The following is a 25,507-nucleotide window of genomic DNA, read 5'->3' as shown; positions in this document are numbered from 1 at the left end:
TGAGATCAATATTTCCCTTCTATTGCTATTTTTTGTGCTTCACTGAGAGTAATTATCATCCTTCGATTACCCCAAATGCAACCTTTCCTTAATACCACTTCATGTCCCTATCTATCTATCTATCTATCTATCTATCTATCTATCTATCTATCTATCCATCCATCTATCTCATCCTGTTTCCTGTATGTCCTATTCATTCAATATACACATTGAAAAATACAGCTAAATATAATTTATCTGTTACATATGAACATTAAGTTACCCTTGAAAAACTTATTGAAAAGTTACACAGAAATAATAATTTCATAGTATTCAATAGATACTGTGAGGACCAAAGTTCAACTTATGTTATTTTTTAGTTTTCTCTATTTCCTTCCAGGGTGATCTGAAGGTCTTCATGGAAGCTTAAATCTGCCACAAAAGGGGGCAGACTACTCAAAAATGACTCAGCAAACTGAAATCCTAAATATTTCATACAGCCTAGATTCTAAACACGTGAACATTAATTTCCTAGAGCCTTAATATTTTGTCTGTGGAATTATTTGCCTTTCTTCTGATGTTTCTTGCTAAACCTTGGTTTCCCATTTGAATCAAGAATAGTTTATTACCTACCGGGATAGATTTAATTTTGCTATTTAGCCTATAGAATAAAACATGTTCATGAAATGATTTGCTTAAAAATGCATTTAGTCACCATAAGGATGGATTCTGCAATGAGCTAAAAGTCACTCCTCTTTCTTGGATTTCAATGTCCTTGGCTTTAGGTATTTATAAGATTGCCACCAATGTACACTCACTTTAAGAGTTTTAGTCCTGATTATTTTTGAGAGTGGCTGTTCATGGAACACATGATTAACAAGTGTTAATGAGAACCAGAGTCATGAGTGGACTAATTACAGTGGTTAGAAGCTCAAAGAAGGAAGACCATGCAGTGTTTCATCTGGAGAGCATGTTATGTGTTTTATTAACATTTGAATGTGCACAGCTAATTAGAAGTTGATTGAATTTTGATACAATACTGTTTTTAGACTGCTGGGATGGTGCCCAACCATTCAATAAGATATAGTCAGATTCTTTGGTTTAGAGCTTAAAAAAATAAAAAGCTAAATATGAAAACAAAAGTTCTTCATCAAGTTCCATGGGTTAAAGCTGAGAGGGGACCCGAAGTAGAGCCACTAAGAGCTCTGAACTTCAACATGTAAAAGGTAGTCTCAAATCCAGACTCTACAGTCCATTTTCTAGAAACTTAGATTATCTATGCTTACTGTTAATGGGCTCTTGCTGTGTGAGATAAAGGAGTAAAAAAAAAAAAAATCAACTACGAAGCAGTTTTCCAAGGTCTCATGTATTTTAAAGAGCTCATCCTTTGTCTTCCAGTTCATTGTCAAGAAGAATTCTCAGAGATGTCACAGGATATTCAATGCCACAAGTCCATCTTAAAGAGTTTTGTCCTTTTAAGGGCCTGAAGGTTGGGATAACAGTTTAACTGTCGGTTTTTCAAATAATTATTCTAAACAACTAGCTCAAGTAATTAGTTCATAAGTCTACCTGACTTTCCTCAAGTCTGGAAATTTATTTTAAAAAGTGGGTTGTATTCTTTATTTCCTGGCCATAGATGTTTATCGTGAGCCTAGTATATCTCCTACTAGTTTGTACTTGAACAATGGTTACTCTTTATCAGTCTCACTTAAGAATTATTGAGCACTCACACCAACTTCTGTTTATGCAGGTGTTATGGCTTGAATGTATAACATACCCCACAGTCCAAGTGTGAGAACATTTGGTCCTCAGTTGCTGATGCTGCAGAACCTATAGAAGGCGGGGCTTTGATGAAGGAAATGGTCACTGGGAGGGTATCCCTGAGGTTTTTATAGCCCAACCTCAATTCTTTTCCACTCAGTGCTTTGCATTACAGTTGCAACATGACCACCTGCCTCACTCCTGATGCCATGCCTTCCCCGCCATGAAGAACTGTATCCCCTCACGCTGTACAACCATATAAACCCTTCCCTTTTAACTTTGCATCTTACCAGGTACCTGTTACAGTAATGAGAAAACTACCTATACAGTAGGTTGGGGTTTTTTTTATCATAATTCATCACATTGAAAGTTAAAATGGAGACATTTAGTAAACCACATTTCTTTAGCATTTTAGCAAAATTAACAACACAAATATAACACAGAAAAAATAAATAATTTTGTTTATTTTTGAGGAATGCCATCCCACATTTTACCCCAGGATGTGCAAAAAGATATTTAGTAGGAAGAGGGGCAGTATGGCTGGGCCGTTCTTCAACTGTATCAGTTGGAGGTAGGCAGTTAGGTTCCTGTACCTGATTCTATCTCAATTAGGCACAACATGGGCGGCTGAAATGTGAGAAGAAAGGTGGAGAATGTTTGCATTTACTCAGATGTGTGGTTTTAGTGGTCTTTATAAATAATTGTGGCTATTTTTCTTTGGTACTAAAAGTCAATCTTCATGTCTTAAAGGGAAGCTGGGTAATGGGACTTGAAACTCAATAAATAAGTCTTAAATCCTGTGGTACTTGTAGACCCATGAGCTGGTCTCCTTTTTGGAGTGAATAGTTTACTTAATCATGGATTTGTAATATTGCCAAATGGTCATTCGAGACTGTTAGCTCATGGCATTCTATCACTTTCCAAATGCCAAAAGGACCCCGTTCCACTAATAGCTATCTGCACTTGTTATTACCACAACTAGCTGTGTGGGAGAAATTCCTAATATTGTGATACTGTCAAGATCTTTTTTTTTCCAATTTCCAATTTTGTTGGGAAGCCAGAATTTCCTCACCAATAATCAATAGTTACAGTCATACTTGAGGTGATAAATCCACCTTCTTCACTTTAAAGAAAACATCAGCCAAACATGATTTGAGTTGGTGTGGACATCTGTCTTTCAGTCATTCTTCAGATGAAAATAGTGTTCTATGAGGGAAAAATACATGGTCCCTGTTACAGCTGTGACAGTCACACAGGTTCCTTTCCTTGTGAGTGACAACCCTCTGTGGTTGGTGATGGGAAACTTCCTGTTTTCTCACACAAGATGTCAAGGGTCAGGATATCTGTATGTTTGTGTGTTTGTACTGAAATTATGTGTAGTTTATGCTAACATAGATTATGTGCAGCTGCAAATCTGCAGAGACCAGAAGAGGATGTTGGGTGATATCTTCTATTGCTCTGCTTTATTCTCCTGAGACAGAGCCTTTCTCTAAAACTGGAGACATGCTGGAGGCCAGAAAGTTCCAGTAACCCTCCTATATCTAGCCCCCACAGTGCTTGGATTACAGAACACACAGGACCACACCCAATTTTTTATGTGGGTGCTAGGGATTTGGACTCAGGTCCTCATGGTTGGACAACAAGTGTTTTTATTTGCTGAGACATTTCCTCAGCCACCTATGGAGGAACTTTTATAAAATTAACTTTTATTCATGCATCGATACTCCCTTTCAATTGTTGATGCACAGGGGGATAAGAGACTCCCCCCAAAATGCAAGCTATTGCCATTGGTCCTGATTGGCCACCAGGACTTGACGATGGGACTCCATTTGCTGGAGATACCACACATTTTGTTCACAGAACTTTGAAAAATCATGCTGATAGTGCCCTGGAAGCTTCCTTTCTGCTGGCTTGTTTTCACAGTACCAGAAGGTGCTCTTTAGGTTGCTATGGGGAGAAAAGTGATCATCAGTTTCTCCCAGCTGTGACTCCTGCCAGCTATAATAATGACCAGTCTGTCAAGATATATAGCATGAATGTTACAGGGGTAAAAAACACTTTCCGATTCGATTTAAGGCCCTATCCACAGGGAGAAATTGATTCCTGGTCTTGTAAATCTGGCCAAGAACTAGATTGTAGAGCTTGTGGGCTCCAGTGGATGGACCTACTATTGTTATTTTGTTAAATAGAACACAGTATCAAATTGCCTTCTAAATACGTATCTCTCTATACAGGACATCTCTCAGACCTCATCAGAAAAGCGTCTTTGTGCAGTGGGATGTGATTGATATAGAGGTTCATAAATTGTCAAAGTGCAGAGATAAACCTGTGGATGTGGGGAGGGGTGGGGAGGGGGATGGTGGGGTGGGGTAGGGTGGGCCTTCCTTTTGTTGCTTGTGAATGTGAAACTATAAGACATACATTGGTGAGTAGTGGGAGAGTGCGTCCACATTGCTGGCTGTTTTATCAACCATACTTTCCATAATATGTCCAACTTACTCTTGCAACAGCCATATAATTCTATAATAGAATTGCTAAAATAAAAGTTTACCTTGTCTATTTCTTGACTCTTAGAGACCTCAGGGATCCGTAGACCACACCTTAGTGCTTATGAACTTAGGCTCTGGCTTTTTTGTTGTGGTTTCCTGCCAATCCACTGAGCACAGATGCACAGATGCTCTCAGGGGCCACCCAGGTCTCTCCCTGAGCACCAGCTACTGTGCCCTAGAACCTTTGATGACTTCCTTCCACTTCTACTGAAATCTTATTAACCCGCATTCTTATGCCTCTGTTTCTCAGGGCTCCCCTTCTGTCTGTTCTTCCTCCCTCTCTCCTCTCCCAGAACTTTCATATTCCACAAGTCACAAGAAAAACAGCAGGGTCAGCAGCATTTCTTCTAGCATGTAACCCTGCTTTCAAAGCATCAAGCAAGCAGCCATGCACAGAAGAACTTGTAACTTTGCCTTGCAGCCAGCGAGGTTGGCTGCCCGGCTTTTGAAAACTGCCTATTTATTTAGGTGCCTGTTTCTAAGCCAAGTCTTGCCTCTGTGTCTCCGTTTTCTCACAACCCTACTTATCCTTCCATTCTTTAATACCAAGACCTTTTATTTCAGAGGCTATTGGGGACTTTAATTGGGCTAAAGTTATTGGCATTTCAATCTTTCTCTCTTTGCTTTCTCTGTTTTCTTCTCCTTCTTCCCCTTCATTTATTACACTTTCAATTTTCCAATTCTGCTTTTGTTTACCCCAGGGTTATCTTTTTTCCTTTGCTTGCATCTCACATGAGAGATTTTTAGCATCCTTTCCAAGCATCTTCTCAATATGCCCTTCATAGCGATCCCAAATCATGCTCATCTATATTTTTGCGAACGTGGTAATGAACCCAATTTAGATCTCCAGCTCTGACCCCTAACCTAGAGCAGTGGTTCTCACCTTCCTAATGCTGTGGCCCTTTAAATACAACTCCTCATGTTATGGTGACTTCCAACCACAAATGATTTTCATTACTACATTATAAGTGTAATTTTGCTGCTTTTATGAGTTGTAATGTAAATGTCTGATATGCAGGATAACTGATATGCAACCCCCAAAGGGATCATGATTCTCAGTCTTATGTTGGCTGAATGTGCTCACTGGAGGTTCAATGTGTCGTTTATTCTCATCTTCCTAGGCCAGCACAGTTCTCTCATTGGCACCGTACCTCTGTGTCTTCCTTCCATCCTTAGTACCTTGCAGTAGCTAATGGCATAACACCCGAGTTTCTGTTTATGGTAAAATTATGTTTTAACTAAGGATAAATAGCATGGTGGTGGCCAACTTAGACACATTGCTGATAATCTGTTGTTTTAAACATTCATAAAATTTACTTCCTAATTGTGCCTACCCCATAGACATTTTACATTCTTATTGAGTAGGTTTGGATTAATAAACAACTTACCAAAAAGTGCTACCACACTTAAGCAGGCTGTAAATATTTACTAAGTAATGCCATAGGTCATTCCCATTGCCCTTTCACTTTAATCACTTAAATCTCATAAGTGTACTCTTGCTGGCATCATTTTTCTAGTTCAACCTTTTATGACTCCTTTGTAATTATGTGGTGAGTTCTGCACTGGGCTATCTCCAGGCCACTCATTCAGCCTAGATACTGTTACTCAAATGAGACTTGGGAAACACACAGGTGACTGTGTCACTGCTGATCTCGCTCATTTGGCTTCTCTATAACTTGTGGGGCAGAGCTGACATCCTGACACCTTTAGGACCATCCCCAGAGCTGCACCTCTAGTCCTCGTTGTTTACGCTTTACTCTTGAGTTCTGACTTAGGTTTCTATCGCTGTGACTAACTTCGGGGCAGGGATGGGGGTTACTTCATCTTACAATTGTCAGGTTATATGCTGCATCACTGAGGGAAGTCAGGGCAGGAACTCAACTCAGAAACCTAGAGGCAGGAACTGAAATAGAGATTGTAGGAGAATGTTGCTTACTGTCTTGCTCCTTGTGGCTTGCTTCAGCCTGCTTGCTTTACATAACACAGGACTACCTGCTAAGGGATGGCATTGCCCACATAGGTCTGGACCCCATCCACATCAATCTTCAGCCAAAAATGCCTCACAGACTTGTCTACAGGCCAATTTTTATGGAGGCATTTTATTAGTTGAGAGTTCCTTGTGTCTAGTTGACAAAGAAACAAACCAAAAATCAACCAGGACAAATGCTGAACAACTAGTTGTTGTCATACATGAACTGAAAGGAGCTAACACACAGTAAACAGCTAACATTTGCTGTTGTCCCTTGTTCCCGTGTTTTTCTCATTTTCTTTGCTGTCACATAGTAAATATTTACGAGTCTGCTATAGACTATTGTGTGCCAGTTCTGCTGACAGTGCAAGCAGGCATGGATAGAACGTAGCAAATTCCAGTCATTTCTGCAACTGCCACAGGAAGGCATGCAGTCTCAATGGGTGATCTCATGCCTTGTAGACACAAGAGGAGGAGAACCTCAGAGTCTTACGCTTTGGTGCCATCTTCGCTGTAGAGAGCTGCGAAGTGCTGCGCTGCGCCTCAAAGATGGCGCTGGTTTCCGCCTTCCACCCTCCCAACGGTGAGCTCTCCTTGCAGTAAACAAGTCCTTATTTGGCCCGCTAGCTTCCGCATAGTGACAGCCTATCTACATGACCCACGTGGCTTGCTAGGACTGGCCAGTGCTAGCTATTTAAGTGTGGTGCAGGGCGTTCCCCGGGAGGACAGAGAAGAGAGAGAGTCAGAAGGGAGAGAGACAGAGAAGAGAGAGAGTCAGAGAAAGAGAGAGTCAGAAGGGAGAGAGAGACAGTCAGGAGAGAGAGACAGTCAGGAGAGAGAGCCAGAAGAGAGAGTCAGAAGGTTGTATCAAGGTTCCTGAGTAAAACTGCTTGAAGAAGATCTCCTGTGGTCGTGTCTTCCTTGCTGGTCGAGGTTGGGCACGGCGCTTCCCCTTTATAGTATAACTGGAAATTGACTGACTATCCATACTTTGTGTTAATATTAATATACTAGAGTATGATTTAAATTCCTTCTTAGAACATTTGATAGGACTAAATTACCATAGAATTCTTTTATCGCTTTTTCTTATTGCTTGTGATACAAAAATAAAATGAACTTTATAATCCTAGAATTAATAAACAGTTTCTCAGTGGCTTAGATATCTGGTCCTTATTGAGAGTCATATATTTTAGCTTCATCAGTATCTGTTTGCAAGTAGAGAACAATTCCTGTAAAACTTGGCCTTACTGTCTATCTAGGACCCATTCTTCTAGGAACAATAAAAGCAGTATACTTTAATGCTATTTTTTTTTTTTACTCTGGATCATTCTTAGCTTTGTAAAAGGTCTCTTTTTAAGTGAAGATACCACATGAATGGAACTTTTCTCACCCAAATATCTCTATTTTATAAATCCTGGGAGTAGACTATCTGTGAAATACTTTTGTTTGTTTGCTTTGTTAAAACGAATTTATTAGTAAAAACAGACATATATTTGGCTAATATTATGTGTTCACTTTGTTAAAAGTGTGTGGTTACACATTGTTTTATTTCTAGGCAAATTCTAAGACTTTGGATTGAAGGAATCTGACCAAGTTCATTCTAGATTACTTTAAGGTCCACAATTTAAATTCTTGGAAATACAAGACATGTGCCCTTTTAGAAACTTTAACATTATTTCTGAGCTTAACAAAAATGTTCTAAAACCCTTGTGTCTCCAGACACCTTGTATTTTCTTAGTCAATTTAAGTACCTTAAGATCAAACTTTACGATATTTGCAAATATGTTAAGAGGTCTTTTTCTTGGATGGGAATTCATACAGAGAGGGGCACATCGGAAGTATCAAGCAAGCTCTGAATGCAATGTGTCAAACTTTTCCTGTATGGAGTACAGCAATACTGGGAATACCCCACAGTGTTTTTGAATGCTCTCATGTGGAGATACGGCTACCTGCCACTACTGTGGCAATAGTAGCCGTTATTATGTTAATCGAGCTACAGCTGGTTAAATCTTCATTTCTTAGACATTAGAGAGTTGGTTTTCTGAAATTTTAAGGAACTCATTCAAGCCTGTTTTCTGTATCATGCTCAGATGATTTTTATCTTGAAGTTTAAACAAGATATGCAGCTTTAATTCATAGGGATAAATATATTTATCATTGGCACATAGTTTTAAAGGCAATTTCAAGATTAGGTTTTGAGGTAGTATTTACAAGAATACATAATCGTACAAAGTGATTGACTTGATAGACTACTGTCATCTAGGCATTGTATATTAGAATACTCAGCTTATATAAAAAGAAACATTTAATTTGTTGTGACAATAACATACAATACACTAGAAAACACTTTCTTATGTGCAGTCAAATGTTTTAAGAGCAGATCAGTGTTCTTCCTTTCTCTATTTCATTCTTTCTTCCCCATCTCTTTCTTTCTCCTTCTCTTTCCTTCCTTCCTTCCTTTTTCTCCTCCTTCCTCCCTCCCTCCCTCCCTCCCTCCCTCCCTCCCTTCCTTCCTTCCTTCCTTCCTTCCTTCCTTCCTTCCTTCCTTCCTTCCTCCCTTCCTTCCTATATTTTAGAAAAGATTTATCACATAGCCCAGGCTGTCCTTACGCTCCCGATAGAATCCTCCTTCCACTAACCTCCTTAATTCTATGATTACAGGCATGGATCACCAAAGGGCTTTAAAGTCACTTTTAAACGCATAAATAGATATTTGAGTTCAGAAAAGCATAAGAGAGAATCTATAAACCAGAGCATAGAAGATAGTAGGCAGCCAGGGTGAGTGAAGAAATATTGTAAGAGAAAAATGTGATGAGAAAGAGAAGACTAATGAGCGTTGGGGTTCGTGTGCAACCTGCTCACATGTGTGTAGAGTAGGCCTTGTCTTTCCAGAAACACAGAAATGGGAAGAGAAATGTATCCTGCATCTATAAACACACAGCAGTTTAATCAGCTGGGCCTTCATTCCTGAACCTACAGTTTGGCTGAGAAAACGACATTCTGCTGAAGCCACTCTGCTGGGCTAGGCCACGTGTATTTACTGCACTATTATTATTATTTACCAGAAGTAGGTTGAGGTTTGGATTTTACATCTTTATTCAGAAAAGACAGAGAAGAAAGAATCAGGGGACAGTAGAAAAGAAAAGATTTTTCCTTTCTTCCTGGGGGTGGGTCACTTGCGTATCAGTACTGGTATGTCAAAGCAAAAATCAGAAGAAACAATGGCTCTTTGGTCTGATGGAATGCCAGAGGCAAGCTCCTTATGCTATACACTAGACAACTTGGTGCCTTTCACCGTGCACGGGGGTAGAAGATGAGAGGCATCAATTCTGAAGTAACACACCCTCTTCATTTACATGGTCTGATTTAGTAGGCTTTCCTTAGGATACACTATTTCATTGCTATATTTCTAATATAACAGTTGAATTATAAGTAATGTGACTAATTCAACAAGTCACCTGTGTGGACTGCAGCAGAATGTGTATGTGGATAAGAGAGATGTGGGGAGTGCCCATGACTCCTTCAGATGTCTTAATTTTTCCTGTCAGTTTACAAATAGAAATGGTACTAACTGTGTGTCAGACGCTGTATGCACACTTTATGTTGAGTAATGTGACTGGACTACTTGTCTATACAGATGGATAACTAGGAGCTATAAGGGGATAGAACAAAAGACTTCATAGAATGCTACTTTAGCCACTGTCAGCCACCATCCAGGCATCACCACCCTAGACTCACTATCATCAAAAGTCTTACCGGATATTATTTGTCTTGAGCACTGGAGTTATAGACTTGACACAGTGTACTATGAACATAATACTTCTCTGGGAAAGGTTTTGGCTATATGAAACAGATAAACTTCATATTTTCATTTAATTAAAAGATGCTTATTTGCCATCAACCACATGGCTAGATATTAGTGCCAGGAACTCGATGAAAATAGTAAACAAGAAAAAAATGCCCCGTTTTATTGTGGCTTCTCTTGTAGGGAAAATGGGAGGTAGATGCATACATACATACATACATACATACATACATACATCATACATACATACATACGTACACACACACACACACACACACACACACACACACACACACACACATATATATATATATATATATATCCTATAAGGTGTGGCCTTCTTGGAGGAAGTTTGTCACTGGGGGGTGGGCTTTGAGGTGTCAAATGCTCAAGCCAGGCTCTGAGTAATTCTTTCTTCTTGCTTCCTGATGATCCAGAAGTATAACTCTTGGCTCCTTCTCCAGTACCATGTCTGTCTGTGTGCTGGCATGCTTCCCAGCATGTCATAGATTAAACCTCTGAAAATGTAAGCCAGCTCCGTTGATTATTAAGTGCTGCCATTGGTCATAGTGTTCTGTTACTGCAATCGTCACTCTAAGGTAGAAGTGAGAAGTACCAGCCAGGGAAATAAGTCAATGCTGTGTCAAAACTAGATTGACAGCTGAGTAGGAAAATGAATTAAGTGACATTTGTATAAGATATATTTGTCCTTGATTGTGTAAAGGAAATCAGGGTCATTGAAGGAGTAAATATTTTTATTTCTGAACATGATGTTAACTGATGGCATTTTGTGCTTCTAAATACCTTGATTTTTGCCTTGTTTGGCTGGTAACTGATTTCCACTTCCAGGCTCGATCAGACTCAGCCTCTCTGCTGCGTGCTAAAACACCTGGCGTCGTGAAAACAGTCCTCAGGTACTGCGACTTCACACATTCTCAAGTTCCTGCTATGTAGCGCCAGCTTCAGGGAACAATTCAACGCTATACTATTGGAGTAGAACTCTTGGATTTAAAAACATTTTGGTGGAAATTCTTCAAGTGTAGTTTTAAAAGTTATATGATTACATTGCACCAACGGTTTAAGTTTCCATCAGAATCAAGTACAGCCACAGTCAAGGGCAACCTAAACAGGTGGTCAGAGCCTCTCTACCCATTTCCTCTTGCACTCTTAGTTAAATGTTTTTGAAAGTGAAGTTTTGTTCTCTATATTTTAAAAGACCCAAACAGGTGTGTATAATGTCCCCTTCAGTCTTAGTTTAAACACAGCATACTCTTTCCATCATGTTTTCTTTTATGCCGTGTGTGTGTGTGTGTGTGTGTGTGTGTGTGTGTGTGTGTGTGTGTGATTTGATCATATTATCAAATTGTGCTCCTTGGGTACTGCATATTTTGTAACTCCATAAGAGATGTATCTGAATGGGACATTTCTTTAATTTGTCAGGATGGTTTCAGCCTTTCAGAGAGTTTTCTCATTAAGTAAGAGATGATATTTTGGTGAACTTTTAATTGCTTTTGTTTCTGTTGAAGTTGCTTTGCTTTCCTTAGGGCTAAAAACTATTGGCCTTTAATTTCTTGCTCAACTTTCTCTGGTCAACATTCTGCCACAATAAAAATAGAAATGTCTTTTTTAATTTTATGAACTCTTTTATATTTTAAAAATATGTGGGCATATTTGTTGGGCGTTATCTTGATTTAATTGAGAGGAGAACACCTACCCTGAACATATAGACACCATTCTCTGTCTCAAATCTTGTACTGCATACAAGGAAAACTTAAGCAAGATCCAGCAATAACCATTTTCTGTTTCATGATGGCAGGTGTAATGTGACCAACTGCCTCTTGCTTCTGTTACCCAGATTTCTCCACCATGATGGTCTGTGCCCATGTCTGTAAGCAAAAGAAACTCTCCCTAAAGTTGCTTGCTTGTTTGTTGGTTAGTTTGTTTGTTTGTTTGAGACAGGGTTTTTCTATGTAGCCATGGCTATCCTGGAGATAGTTCTGTAGACCAGGCTGGTCTCAGACTTAAAGATCAGTTTGCCTCTGCCTCTCAAGTGCTGGTATTAAAGGCATGCGCCACCATCCAGCGAAATTTGCTTTTGTTTGGGTATCTTAACATAGCAACAGGAAAAGAAGCTAATATATTCACAACCAAGGAGAGAGAGAGAAAGAGAGGGGGAGGGAGGGAAGGAGTGGGGAGGGAGGGACGGGGGGGGGGAGAGACAGAGAGAGAGAGAGACAGAGAGAGAGAGAGACAGAGAGAGAGACAGAGAGAGAGACACACACACACACACACACACACACAGAGAGAGAGAGAGAGAGAGAGAGAGAGAGAGAGAGAGAGAGAGAGAGAGAGAGAGAGAGAACACCTAATTCTTGAAAGGGTACATGGAGAATTACTTAACTGTGCTCCATAAGGCTCTACCTACTAAAAATTCCACCACCTCCCAGTTATAGGTGGTAACCTTGGTGATGATGTGTTAACACACAGATATTTTGGGAGCATATTCTCTAAGAATAATAGAAATGATAGAAGAAATTACCTATATTAGCTTTCAGTACTATAATATGAAGTTTATAGAATAATCTTGATACTTTGGGAAGCTACTCTGTTAAAATGGGCACATGCAACATTTATAATTTTTCAATTTGATTATCACATTATGGCTACATCACTTACTAAGAAGTTTGCTTTTTACCATAGGACTTGAGATATCACCCTTGAGATATTGGATTAATTAGATAAAATTGGTCAATTCAGAATCACTCTTTAAAGTTGCATCCACACCAAGGTAGATGCATCTTGACCCTAGGTCATCTTTTGTGATGCTTCAGGTCTTCCCTCAGTGGGTAGTATCATCTGCCTGGTCTTTTGCTTCTAGCATCAATAATATCGTCATTATTGGTGAAGCTGTTCCCAGCTGGTGTCACTCTTTTAGAAGTTTGTAGGGGACTTTAGCGGGTAGGCTTAGTTGGAGAAAACCAATCACTAGGGACATGCATTTCAAGGTTCCACCTAGCACTCAGTGCTCAGTGACTTTTCTGCTTTCTCTGGTTCATGCATTCTAGGAGGTGAGAGCAGAGCCTTCCTCACATGCTTCTGATGCCGTGACACCCTGTGCACGTCCTAGAGCCAAACAACTATGGTATGCAAGTATAAGCCCAACTACATCTGTCCTTCAGTTGATTATATAACATATTCTGTCCTAGTGGTGCTGAAGGTAACCTATATTCATGTTCACTGGACACTTGACTACAGGGAAAGCAACAAGGTTCTGGGTGTAGGCTAAGGGGTCAAGAGGCCTTGGCTATGTCTTCCTAATCTTCTCTAAGGCCCTGAAGGTGAGACCAGCATACATGAGATTGAGACAAATGTCAGTCAAGCACAATTGCCCCATCACCTTAGCTGAGGTCAGCTTTATCCAGTTGGTCTTAGACAATGTCCACATGTGACTACAGACACACGTGCAATGAGCACCTATAGCTGAGTGCTTTTGTGTCAGCAACGAGGGGCTCACCATTAGCACTTATTCTGCACTTTATTTAATGTGTGTCAGCCTCTAACAAATTAAAACTTACTTTCATGGTCCTTGTGTTCTACCTCTTAACCTTCACTTCATGGAGGTAGGGAATTTTATCTACTATGAAATTGGTTTTTCAATAAACATTCATTGGATGGGTGAAGCCACAAAATTATTATTCTCAGTTCTGCCAACATGAGTTAATCATCTGGGACTCCTAACTGACATTGCTGCTAGAACTTGGCAGACTTTTCTCTCTCCTACAGATATGAACATATAAATGATTTAGATGAAACTCTCCTTAGAATCTTCTATGTCATATTTTTGAAGTTTCGTAGTCACGTCTTGTAGGTTCTGTTATACATCACTTCCATATTGCTGCCTCTTGGTCGCTGGTTGAAAGCAGCATTTCTGGGGCTGTGTGCTTAACTGAATTTGTGTTCAAAGTCTGTATCATCAAGGGCAGGGAGAGCTAGTTCACTCATATGCTATTGAATCAGTGTCTCCATTCATATAGGTTTTTTTTTTTAGTTAGTAAATTTATTCCTTCACAATTTCACCCATGTAAACTGTATATCCTGGTCCTATCACTTCTCCCACCCTTATTAGCCTTGTTCCCCTTACAAAACTCTTTGTCTTATTTCCTGGTTTCAATATGTTTAGTGTTCCATACAGTTTAGGGTCATGTGTGTCACTTTGAGTTTGTTTTACAAACAGATATTATGCATTCTCCCACCCCAAACCCCTCATCCCAGAAATGTTCATTGTCAACAAATCATTGGTAAGTGGTAGGGCTCCTGTGAGTCTCATTCATATTCGAAACCTTTTACTCAGTTGGGATATTACTAGGAGATGGGGCCTTTGGGAGGTAATTAGACTCTGAGCTTAGAGCATTCATGATTAGATTATTATACCTGTAAGGAAGGACACTGAGATCGCTTTCTCCCTCTTTTGACTTCTATGTGAAGACCCAGGAAGAAGACACTCACCAGGTCCCTGGCATCACTACCACCACACACACAGGCTTACTGTGAGGACCATAGCTCTGCTGTGTAAGCAGCTTGATCCTGAGGTCCTGCAGTATTCTGTTGTAGTGGCCCACGCTGCAGAAATGCTCACCTTCCTTCATTTTTAGAGCACTTTCACTTACATGTGTAAATGGATAAGTACTAGAGGATTGGGAGTGGTATTCCACAGACTATATCCCTAGCCAGGAAGGGGGCACTTGCAATTGATTGACATTTAATTGAGAATGAGCAATTATGTCAAAAATTCTACCTTGCTATCCAAGACTTGAGGCTGGACCCTGGGCTGCTGAAATGTTGACCAGTTTGTCAGTAGCCCTTTGAAGAAGTGATATCCGAGACAGCCCTTTAATAAGAGCCAATACTTATTTTTTATCTGGCTCTTGTCTCACAACCAAGAAGATTGTGGTACAGACAACTAGGAGTAAGAAAGATGGAGGACTTTGTGAAAGCAGAAAAGAACACCACCACCACCACCACCACTACCACCACTACCACCACCACCATCACTATTATTGTCATCATCATCAACAACAGCAGCAGCAACAACAGCAAGGCTTTCAGCTTCTGAGGGGTCCTGAAAGGGGTTTGCTGAGGGCAGCTGAGGTAATGAGCTGTGTATATCTTGGTCTAAACAGAGGGAAAAAAGCAATTCCCAATGGCTCCTAAATTATGATAAAAAGTGAGAAGTAATGAGGAAGAGGCCAGAGAAGAGAAGCCCTTGGCAGACCCTCTTGGCTGTCTGTGTCAGCCTTAGAGAATAGCAGTCTAGTTTTGGAAGTCTTGTCAGGAAGGGGCCCTGGTCTATGTAATGTATCTGGTCCTGTGCCCAGATCATGGTGATCCAATGAGTCTTCCCAGCTGGGGATGCTTTGTCCCTGTGTGACTCATTTTGGGGTCTGCCTCTTTCCTATCTCTATCCATCATGAAGGCCAGTGCTCTGCCCAAAGCCAGAGCTGAAGATTTGTTCTTTTACCTTATAATTTCCTAATAGCTCTTAGTGCAAGAGCATATCCATCTGTTCATCACCCAGAACAAAGCTTCTTGATCTACTTACCATCCCTTTCCGAGAACTAATTTGTGAATCACTTACATTATGTAAGTTTCTAGCTCAAGAGCAATTACAAGCATTTATTTCTATGACTTTACTTGTTTTAGAATATTTTACATTTGCCAACCAAACCCTCTTTGATTAAAATCTGAGATTGTTCAGGCTTCTGTATCCACCAGATCCAGAGGATAAAATACGGTTGTAGAAGACACTACACACTTGTAATTGAGCTGGAAGCAACCTCAAGGCTGGATAGATTTCATAATGTTAGAAGGATCTGGGCAGGCTGCTTGGGGAGGACGGTCATCAGCAGTTATACACCCTGTAAATGACAATATCAACATGGTAGGCATGCTGTGTCCATTTGTGCAATAGTGGTGTCCTTATTATGGGGCTACCAACTGCTTTTTGTCTACATTTTAAGCCTACTCCACAAGGAAAATTTACATGGGGTAGTTTAGACCTGGTTAAAGCCCATGCCCTAGAGGGAATCTATTATTGTTTTGATAAATTGAATTGATATTAAACTGCCTTCTAAATATTTATGTTTGCCCCATAGTTTAGTTCTCCTCCCAGCTTTGGTCAGGGAAGCTTCAGTTTGCAGTTTGCAGATGGATAATGCGAAATCCCATAACTGGTTAGTGTGCCGAGAGCAAGTCGCTCTAAAAGTGACATCTGTAATACTTGCTTCAGGGCTTACAGAATATTTCAGAAAGGGGGACAGAATGAATATCAGAGCCAGAGGCTAGGCAGGAGTGCTGTGAAGCACTATCTTCTAAATGGGAGGTGTTTTATTCATGAAGCCCAGCAGTGGTGGACTTGCATAAGACTGGGCCCCTCACTATTATGTTTTGAATAGGTCAGGCCATTCCTCCATGAGGATAAGTTAGTGGTGGATGAGGGAGGGAAGTCGTATTGCTTAGTAGTGTGACCACTTTTAAGTTGCCCTCGCTGAAGGCAATACCCTCCCACTCTGTGCTCATGTAGACAGATAATCCTAAATAAATGCAGTGGAGTACACACAAACACACATATGCCCAGAGATGGGGGTGGGGAGAATACATAAAAATAGGAGGGAAGAAGAGCTTTTGGGGGAGGTAGAAGGGGATAAGAGAGGATAAACAGTGGGAAGATACAATCCAAACACATTATGTGTGAAATTCTACAAGAATAAAAAAGCCAGACCAAAAATATCCTAGATTGTCACATTTTATTAACTAGCCCATTCTCAGTCTTTGTTGAAGAGGCTATTATAAATACTCAGTTCTTCAGTAATTGTATTGGTCTCATCTCCTAAGTACCAAAAATTTGATGATTTTTCTCCTCATGTGTGTCCTTAAGACAAAGACAAAGACACCTGTGCAGTAGCAATGAAAGATATTGAGGATTTCAAATCTGTATCTTGCTGTCCAACAATAAATGATTCGCTTGCTAGTTGCAAGTTGGGTATTTGGAAGGTTGAGTCAGCTTGACCTGCAAGGATCTCTCATTTTCATCAAAGGAACATTTCGCTTGTAGATATATTTAAATCCAATTTTAAAATCCTCCCTGTTCGCATTTCTGTAACATGATTTTAACAGTCTCAATTGTGTCAGTAGTCCATCTATAAAATAAATGCACGGGTCTTTCTTCTTTGTATCCTAGTCTGATGGCTGCCTTTAACTAATGAAAATGTTTCAGTGAGCAAAATGGAGAAATCCCAAAGCTATTTTAAAAATCATTATGATGATTTTTTAAGCCCTTGCTCATTATATCTATGCAATTGAGATATATGTATCATTTTGCTTGAAATTATTTAAGCTTATATTTTTTGGCATGTGGCCATTTATAAATGCACATACATGTATGCACTGATAAACATGCAGAGAGTGATGACGTAGTATATATTTATAGTGAAACCCACATCTTCATCATTTTTTCCATTTGTTTAAGCTCTCTATCGCTTTCCTTTTGCCCATGGCTGCTCCTTCTAAATATTTAATTTCTAAGAGCTAAAAGCCCTGGATTCCTCTGTGAGTTATCCAAACTTCTAAATGTATGATGAAATTTAAAAGTATCCAGACAGTCTATGAAATGCTTTATATACAGTAAAAATTGGCCTCAACTATCTCTTGTTCCAAGGGCACTTAAGGGAAACAGAAAGAAATACACAGACACAGACACAGACACAGACACAGACACAGACACAGACACAGACACACTACCACCACCACCACTTAACTCTTCAATTGTCAATTACCATTTCCGTGGCTTTTGCTCATCATTTACCTGCTGTCTCATCATAGAGACAAACGAGACAACATTAAAGAAATGATAGGAGAGGATATGGAAGCAAAGTTTAGAGCATCGACTGAAGGAACAGCCATTCAGAGCCTGCCCCACATGTGGCCCACATATATACAACCACCAAACTAGATAAGATGGATGAAGCTAAAAAGTACATGCTGAAAGGGGTTGGATATAGATCTCTCCTGAGAGACACAGCCAGAGCATGTCCAATACAGAGGTCAGTGCTAGCAGCAAACCACTGAACTGAGAATAGGACCCCCTTTGGAGGAATTAGAGGAAGGATTGAAAGAGTTGAAGAGTTTGCAACCCCATACGAACAACAATGCCAACCAACCAGAGCTTCCAGGGACTAAATGACTACTGAAAGACTATACATGGACTGACCCAGGGCTCCAATTGCATATGTAGCAGAGAATAACCTTGTTGGGGCACCAGTGAAAGGGTAAGCCCTTGGTCCTGCCAAGGTTGGACCCCCAGTGCAGGGGAATCTCGGGGGTGGGAGGCAGTAAGGGGGGGGGTGAATGGGGGGAAGAACAGTATGGGGGAGGGGAGGGGATCTGGGCTTATGAACAGGAAACCGGGAAAGGGAATAATATTTGAAATGTAAGTAAAGAAATATATCTAATAAAAATGCAAAAAAAGAAAAAAGAAAAAAAGATAAATGAACATCCAGTAGCTCTTCCAGCAAACCAGGTAGAAAAGATTCCTACAATAAAATAAGGTTGTGTTCTCTTTTTTCCCCTGTTCCATTCCATTCATTCACCCTCCACTGCTCTTTCTGCTAATATCTGAGAGGGTTTTCAGAGTTCTGCACTCCATGTAATAGCAAAGACTTTGAAGGGCTGGAAGGGCTGGTCCTTCTACAATGACATTTACTGCACGCAAGAACAAGAGACTATGGCTGCATAAAAGCAGAGCCTTTTCCCTTCATCTTAGCAACCCAGCCCAGCCAGATTCTCGTGACTAAATTGCCTTGTTAGCAGAAAAGAGAGGCAATTAGTTCAGGCAAAGCCATCGCTACACTCTGAAGAGAAGCCCACCTGAGGTAACTTCCCCTCTTGATTTCTATCTCCCTGTCCAGTTTTTGGAATGCGGACTTGGAGAAAGCTTACAGCATTGGACCAGATCCCATCCTTTAAGCTCTGTAGAATATTCTCTCTGAAAGAGCCTGGAGGGCTTCCCAGTTTCGGTGTTCCTCTTCATTCTCTTTTCAAGGACAGCAAAATGACTTATGGGAAGAGAGAACTGGACAATCACCGGTGCCTATACAGTGAAGAGCCAGAGTCAGCCTGGCCAAGATTTGCAATTCAAATTCTAGTTTGCTATGTTCAGATAGAATATTGAAAGTGTCTTATGGTGATTTGATCGATGCATCTCTGGCCACCAAAGTTACAAGGAACACCATAAGCTGTGTCCTTTTTTTTTTTTAATCTTTTTTTTTTTATTATTATTAACTTGAGTATTTCTTATATATAGTTCGAGTGTTATTCCCTTTCCCGGTTTCTGGGCAAACATCCCCCTCCTTCCTCCCCTTCCTTATGGGTGTTCCCCTCCCCACCCTCCCCCCATTGCCGCCCTCCTCCCAACAGTCTAGTTCACTGGGGGTTCAGTCTTAGCAGGACCCAGGGTTTCCCCTTCCACTGGTGCTCTTACTAGGATGTTCATTGCTACCTATGAGGTCAGAGTCCAGGGTCAGCCCATGTATAGTCTTTAGGTAGTGGCTTAGTCCCTGGAAGCTCTGGTTGCTTGGCATTGTTGTACATATGGGGTCTCAAGCCCCTTCAAGCTCTTCCAGTTCTTTCTCTGATTCCTTCAACGGGGGTCATATTCTCAGTTCAGTGGTTTGCTGCTGGCATTCGCCTCTGTATTTGCTGTATTCTGGCTGTGTCTCTCAGGAGCGATCTACATCCGGCTCCTGTCAGTCTGCACTTCTTTGCTTCATCCATCTTGTCTAATTGGGTGGCTGTATATGTATGGGCCACATGTGGGGCAGGCTCTGAATGGGTGTTCCTTCAGTCTCTGTTTTAATCTTTGCCTCTCTCTTCCCTGCCGAGGGTATTCTTGTTCCCCTTTTAAAGAAGGAGTGAAGCATTCACATTTTGATCATCCATCTTGAGTTTCATTTGTTCTAGGCGTCTAGGGTAATTCAAGCATTTGGGCTAATAGCCAATTATCAATGAGTGCATACCATGTATGTCATTCTGTGATGGGGTTAGCTCACTCAGGATGATATTTTCCAGTTCCAACCATTTGCCTACGAATTTCATAAAGTCATTGTTTTTGATAGCTGAGTAATATTCCATTGTGTAGATGTACCACATTTTCTGTACCCATTCCTCTGTTGAAGGGCATCTGGGTTCTTTCCAGCTTCTGGCTACTATAAATAAGGCTGCTATGAACATAATGGAGCACGTGTCTTTTTTATATGTGGGGGCATCTTTTGGGTATATGCCCAAGAGAGGTACAGCTGGATCCTCAGGCAGTTCAATGTCCAATTTTCTGAGGAACCTCCAGACTGATTTCCAGAATGGTTGTACCAGTCTGCAACCCCACCAACAATGGAGGAGTGTTCCTCTTTCTCCACATCCTCGCCAGCATTTGCTGTCACCTGAGTTTTTGATCTTAGCCATTCTCACTGGTGTGAGGTGAAATCTCAGGGTTGTTTTGATTTGCATTTCCCTTATGACTAAAGATGTTGAACATTTCTTTAGGTGTTTCTCAGCCATTCGGCATTCCTCAGCTGTGAATTGTTTGTTTAGCTCTGAATCCCATTTTTTAATAGGGTTATTTGTCTCCCTGCAGTCTAACTTTTTTGTATATTTTGGATATAAGGCCTCTATCTGTTGTAGGATTGGTAAAGAACTTTTCCCAATCTGTTGGTTGCCGTTTTGTCCTAACCACAGTGTCCTTTGCCTTACAGAAGCTTTGCAGTATTATGAGATCCCATTTGTCGATTCTTGATCTTAGAGCATAAGCCATTGGTGTTTTGTTCAGGAAATTTTTTCCAGTGCCCATGTGTTCCAGATGCTTCCCTCGTTTTTCTTCTATTAGTTTGAGTGTGTCTGGTTTGATGTGGAGGTCCTTGATCCACTTGGACTTAAGCTTTGTACAGGGTGATAAGCATGGATCGATCTGCATTCTTCTACATGTTGACCTCCAGTTGAACCAGCACCATTTGCTGAAAATGCTATCTTTTTTCCATTTGATGGTTTTGGCTCCTTTGTCAAAAATCAAGTGACCATAGGTGTGTGGGTTCATTTCTGGGTCTTCAATTCTATTCCATTGGTCTATCTGTCTGTCTCTGTACCAATACCATGCAGTTTTTATCACTATTGCTCTGTAATACTGCTTGAGGTCAGGGATAGTGATTCCCCCTGAAGTCCTTTTATTGTTGAGGATAGTTTTAGCTGTCCTGGGTTTTTTGTTATTCCAGATGAATTTGCAAATTGTTCTGTCTAACTCTTTGAAGAATTGGATTGGTATTTTGAAGGGGATTGCATTGAATCTATAGATCGCTTTTGGTAAAATGGCCATTTTTACTATATTAATCCTGCCAATCCATGAGCATGGGAGATCTTTCCATCTTCTGAGGTCTTCTTCAATTTCTTTCTTCAGTGTCTTGAAGTTCTTATTGTACAAATCTTTTACTTGCTTGGTTAAAGTCACACCGAGGTACTTTATATTATTTGGGTCCATTATGAAGGGTGTCGTTTCCCCAATTTCTTTCTTGGCTTGTTTCTCTTTTGTGTAGAGGAAGGCTACTGATTTATTTGAGTTAATTTTATACCCAGCCACTTTGCTGAAGTTGTTTATCAGCTTTAGTAGTTCTCTGGTGGAACTTTTGGGATCACTTAAATATACTATCGTATCATCTGCAAATAGTGATATTTTGACTTCTTCTTTTCCGATCTGTATCCCCTTGACCTCCTTTTGTTGTCTGATTGCTCTGGCTAGAACTTCAAGAACTATATTGAATAAGTAGGGAGAGAGTGGGCAGCCTTATCTAGTCCCTGATTTTAGTGGGATTGCTTCAAGTTTCTCTCCATTTAGTTTAATGTTAGCAACTGGTTTGCTGTATATGGCTTTTACTATGTTTAGGTATGGGCCTTGAATTCCTATTATTTCCAGGACTTTTATCATGAAGAGGTGTTGAATTTTGTCAAATGCTTTCTCAGCATCTAATGAAATGATCATGTGGTTTTGTTCTTTCAGTTTGTTTATATAATGGATCACGTTGATGGTTTTCCGTATATTAAACCATCCCTGCATGCCTGGGATGAAGTCTACTTGGTCATGGTGGATGATTGTTTTGATGTGCTCTTGGATTCGGTTTGCCAGAATTTTATTGAGTATTTTTGGGTCGATATTCATAAGGGAAACTGGTCTGAAGTTCTCTTTCTTTGTTGGGTCTTTGTGTGGTTTAGGTATTAGAGTAATTGTGGCTTCATAGAAGGAATTCGGTAGTGCTCCATCTGTTTCAATTTTGTGGAATAGTTTGGATAATATTGGTATGAGGTCTTCTATGAAGGTCTGATAGAATTCTGTACTAAACCTGTCTTGACCTGGGCTCTTTTTGGTTGGGAGACCTTTAATGACTCCTTCTATTTCCTTAGGAGTTATGGGGTTGTTTAACTGGTTTATCTGTTCCTGATTTAACTTCGGTACCTGGCATCTGTCTAGGAAATTGTCCATTTCCTGCAGATTTTCAAGTTTTGTTGAATATAGGCTTTTATAGTAAGATCTCATGATTTTTTGAATTTCCTCTGAATCTGTAGTTATGTCTCCCTTTTCATTTCTGATTTTGTTAATTTGGACACACTCTCTGTGTCTCTCATTAGTCTGGCTAAGGGTTTATCTATCTTGCTGATTTTCTCAAAGAATCAACTTTTGGTTCTGTTGATTCTTTCTATGGTCCTTTTTGTTTCTACTTGGTTGATTTCAGCCCTGAGTTTGATTATTTCCTGCCTTCTACTCCTCCTGGGTGTATTTGCTTCTTTTTGTTCTAGAGCTTTTAGGTGTGCTGTCAAGCTGCTGACATATGCTCTTTCCTGTTTCTTTCTGCAGGCACTCAGCGCTATGAGTTTTCCTCTTAGCACAGCTTTCATTGTGTCCCATAAGTTTGGGTATGTTGTACCTTCATTTTCATTAAATTCTAAAAAGTTTTTAATTTCTTTCTTTATTTCTTCCTTGACCAGGTTATCATTGAGTAGAGCATTGTTCAATTTCCACGTATATGTGGGCATTCTTCCCTTATTGTTATTGAAGACCAGTTTTAGGCCGTGGTGGTCCGATAGCATGCATGGGATTATTTCTATCTTTCTGTACCTGTTGAGGTCCGTTTTTTGACCAATTATATGGTCAATTTTGGAGAAAGTACCATGAGGAGCTGAGAAGAAGGTATATCCTTTTGCTTTAGGATAGAATGTTCTATAAATATCTGTTAAGTCCATTTGGCTCATGACTTCTCTTAGTCTGTCTACGTCTCTGTTTAATTTCTGTTTCCATGATCTGTCCATTGATGAGAGTGGGGTGTTGAAATCTCCTACTATTATTGTGTGAGGTGCAATGTTTGTTTTGAGCTTTCGTAAGGTTTCTTTTACATATGTAGGTGCCCTAGTATTTGGGGCATAGATATTTAGGATTGAGAGTTCATCTTGGTGGATTTTTCCTTTGATGAATATGAAGTGTCCTTCCTTATCTTTTTTGATGACTTTTAGTTGAAAATTGGTTTTACTTGATATTAGAATGACTACTCCAGCTTGCTTCTTCCGACCATTTGCTTGGAAAGTTGTTTTCCAGCCTTTCACTCTGAGGTAGTGTCTGTCTTTGTCTCTGAGGTGTGTTTCCTGTAGACAGCAGAATGCAGGGTCCTCGTTGCGTATCCAGTTTGTTAATCTATGTCTTTTTATTGGGGAGTTGAGGCCATTGATGTTGAGAGATATAAAGGAATAGTGATTATTGCTTCCTGTTATATTCATATTTTGATGTGAGGTTATGTTTGTGTGCTTTCATTCTCTTTGTTTTGTTGCCAAGACGATTAGTTTCTTGCTTCTTCTAGGGTATAGCTTGCCTCCTTATGTTGGGCTTTACCATTTATTATCCTTTGTAGTGCTGAATTTGTAGAAAGATATTGTGTAAATTTGGTTTTGTCATGGAATATCTTGGTTTCTCCATCTATGTTAATTGAGAGTTTTGCAGGATACAGTAACCTGGGCTGGCATTTGTGTTCTCTTAGGGTCTGTATGACATCAGTCCAGGATCTTCTGGCCTTCATAGTTTCTGGTGAAAAGTCTGGTGTGATTCTGATAGGTCTGCCTTTATATGTTACTTGACCTTTTTCCCTTACTGCTTTTAATATTCTTTCTTTATTTTGTGCGTTTGGTGTTTTGACTATTATGTGACGGGAGGTGTTTCTTTTCTGGTCCAATCTATTTGGAGTTCTGTAGGATTCTTGTATGCTTATGGGTATCTCTTCTTTTAGGTTAGGGAAGTTTTCTTCTATGATTTTGTTGAAGATATTTACTGGTCCTTTGAGCTGGGAGTCTTCACTCTCTTCTATACCTATTATCCTTAGGTTTGATCTTCTCATTGAGTCCTGGATTTCCTGTATGTTTTGGACCAGTAGCTTTTTCCGCTTTACATTATCTTTGACAGTTGAGTCAATGATTTCTATGGAATCTTCTGCTCCTGAGATTCTCTCTTCCATCTCTTGTATTCTGTTGGTGAAGCTTGTATCTACAGCTCCTTGTTTCTTCTTTTGGTTTTCTATATCCAGGGTTGTTTCCATGTGTTCTTTCTTGATTGCTTCTATTTCCATTTTTAATTCCTTCAACTGTTTGATTGTGTTTTCCTGGAATTCTTTTAGGGATTTTTGTGTCTCCTCTTTGTAGGCTTCTACTTGTTTATTAATGTTTTCATGTGTTTCTCTAAGGGAGTTCTTCACGTCTTTCTTGAAGTCCTCTAGCATCATGATCAAATATGATTTTTGAAACTAGATCTTGCTTTTCTGGTGTGTTTGGATATTCCATGTTTGTTTTGATGGGAGAATTGGGCTCCGATGGTGCCATGTAGTCTTGGTTTCTGTTGCTTGGGTTCCTGTGCTTGCCTCTCGCCATCAGATTATCTCTAGTGTTACTTTGTTCTGCTATTTCTGACAGTGGCTAGACTGTCCTATAAGCCTGTGTGTCAGGAGTGCTGTAGACCTGTTTTCCTGTTTTCTTTCAGCCAGTTATGGGGACAGAGTGTTCTGCTTTCGAGCGTGTAGTTTTTCCTCTCTACAGGTCTTCAGCTGTTCCTGTGGGCCTGTGTCTTGAGTTCACCAGGCAGGTCACTTGCAGCAGGAAAGTTGGTCTTACCTGTGGTCCTGAGGCTCAAGTTCGCTCTTGGGGTGCTGCCCACAAGCTCTCTGTGGCAGAAGCAACAAAGAAGATCTGCGCCGCCGTTTCCAGGAGCTTCAGTGCACCAGGGTTCCAGATGGCGTTTGGTGTTTTCTTCTGGAATCAGTAATGTGTGCAGAGTGCAGTCTCTTCTGGTTTCCCAGGCGTGTCTGTCTCTCTGAAGGT

At 40.2% G+C, this 25,507-nt stretch overlaps 1 protein-coding gene across 7 annotated transcripts in view; it reads right to left on the bottom strand.

The window, feature by feature from the left end:
• The window catches only part of Oprm1 (opioid receptor, mu 1), a 253,689-nt gene extending 234,543 nt beyond the window's left edge, over positions 1 to 19,146 (bottom strand). For 4 of the 7 annotated variants that reach the window (NM_001304740.1, NM_001304738.1, NM_001304736.1 and 1 more), the window contains 1 exon segment: positions 19,058 to 19,146. Coding sequence is in view for 2 of the 7 variants with exons in the window: in NM_001304736.1 (NP_001291665.1) it covers positions 19,058 to 19,077 (20 nt within the window). In the remaining 5 variants the exon portion in view is untranslated. 7 annotated transcript variants of the gene reach the window in all.
• Positions 19,147 to 25,507: the final 6,361 nt, after the last annotated feature.

Source organism: Rattus norvegicus, chromosome 1, assembly GCF_021556685.1.
Source record: "Rattus norvegicus strain SHRSP/BbbUtx chromosome 1, alternate assembly SHRSP_T2T, whole genome shotgun sequence".
NCBI classification, from domain to species: Eukaryota; Metazoa; Chordata; class Mammalia; order Rodentia; family Muridae; genus Rattus; species Rattus norvegicus.
This window is presented reverse-complemented; position numbering and strand designations above follow the sequence as displayed.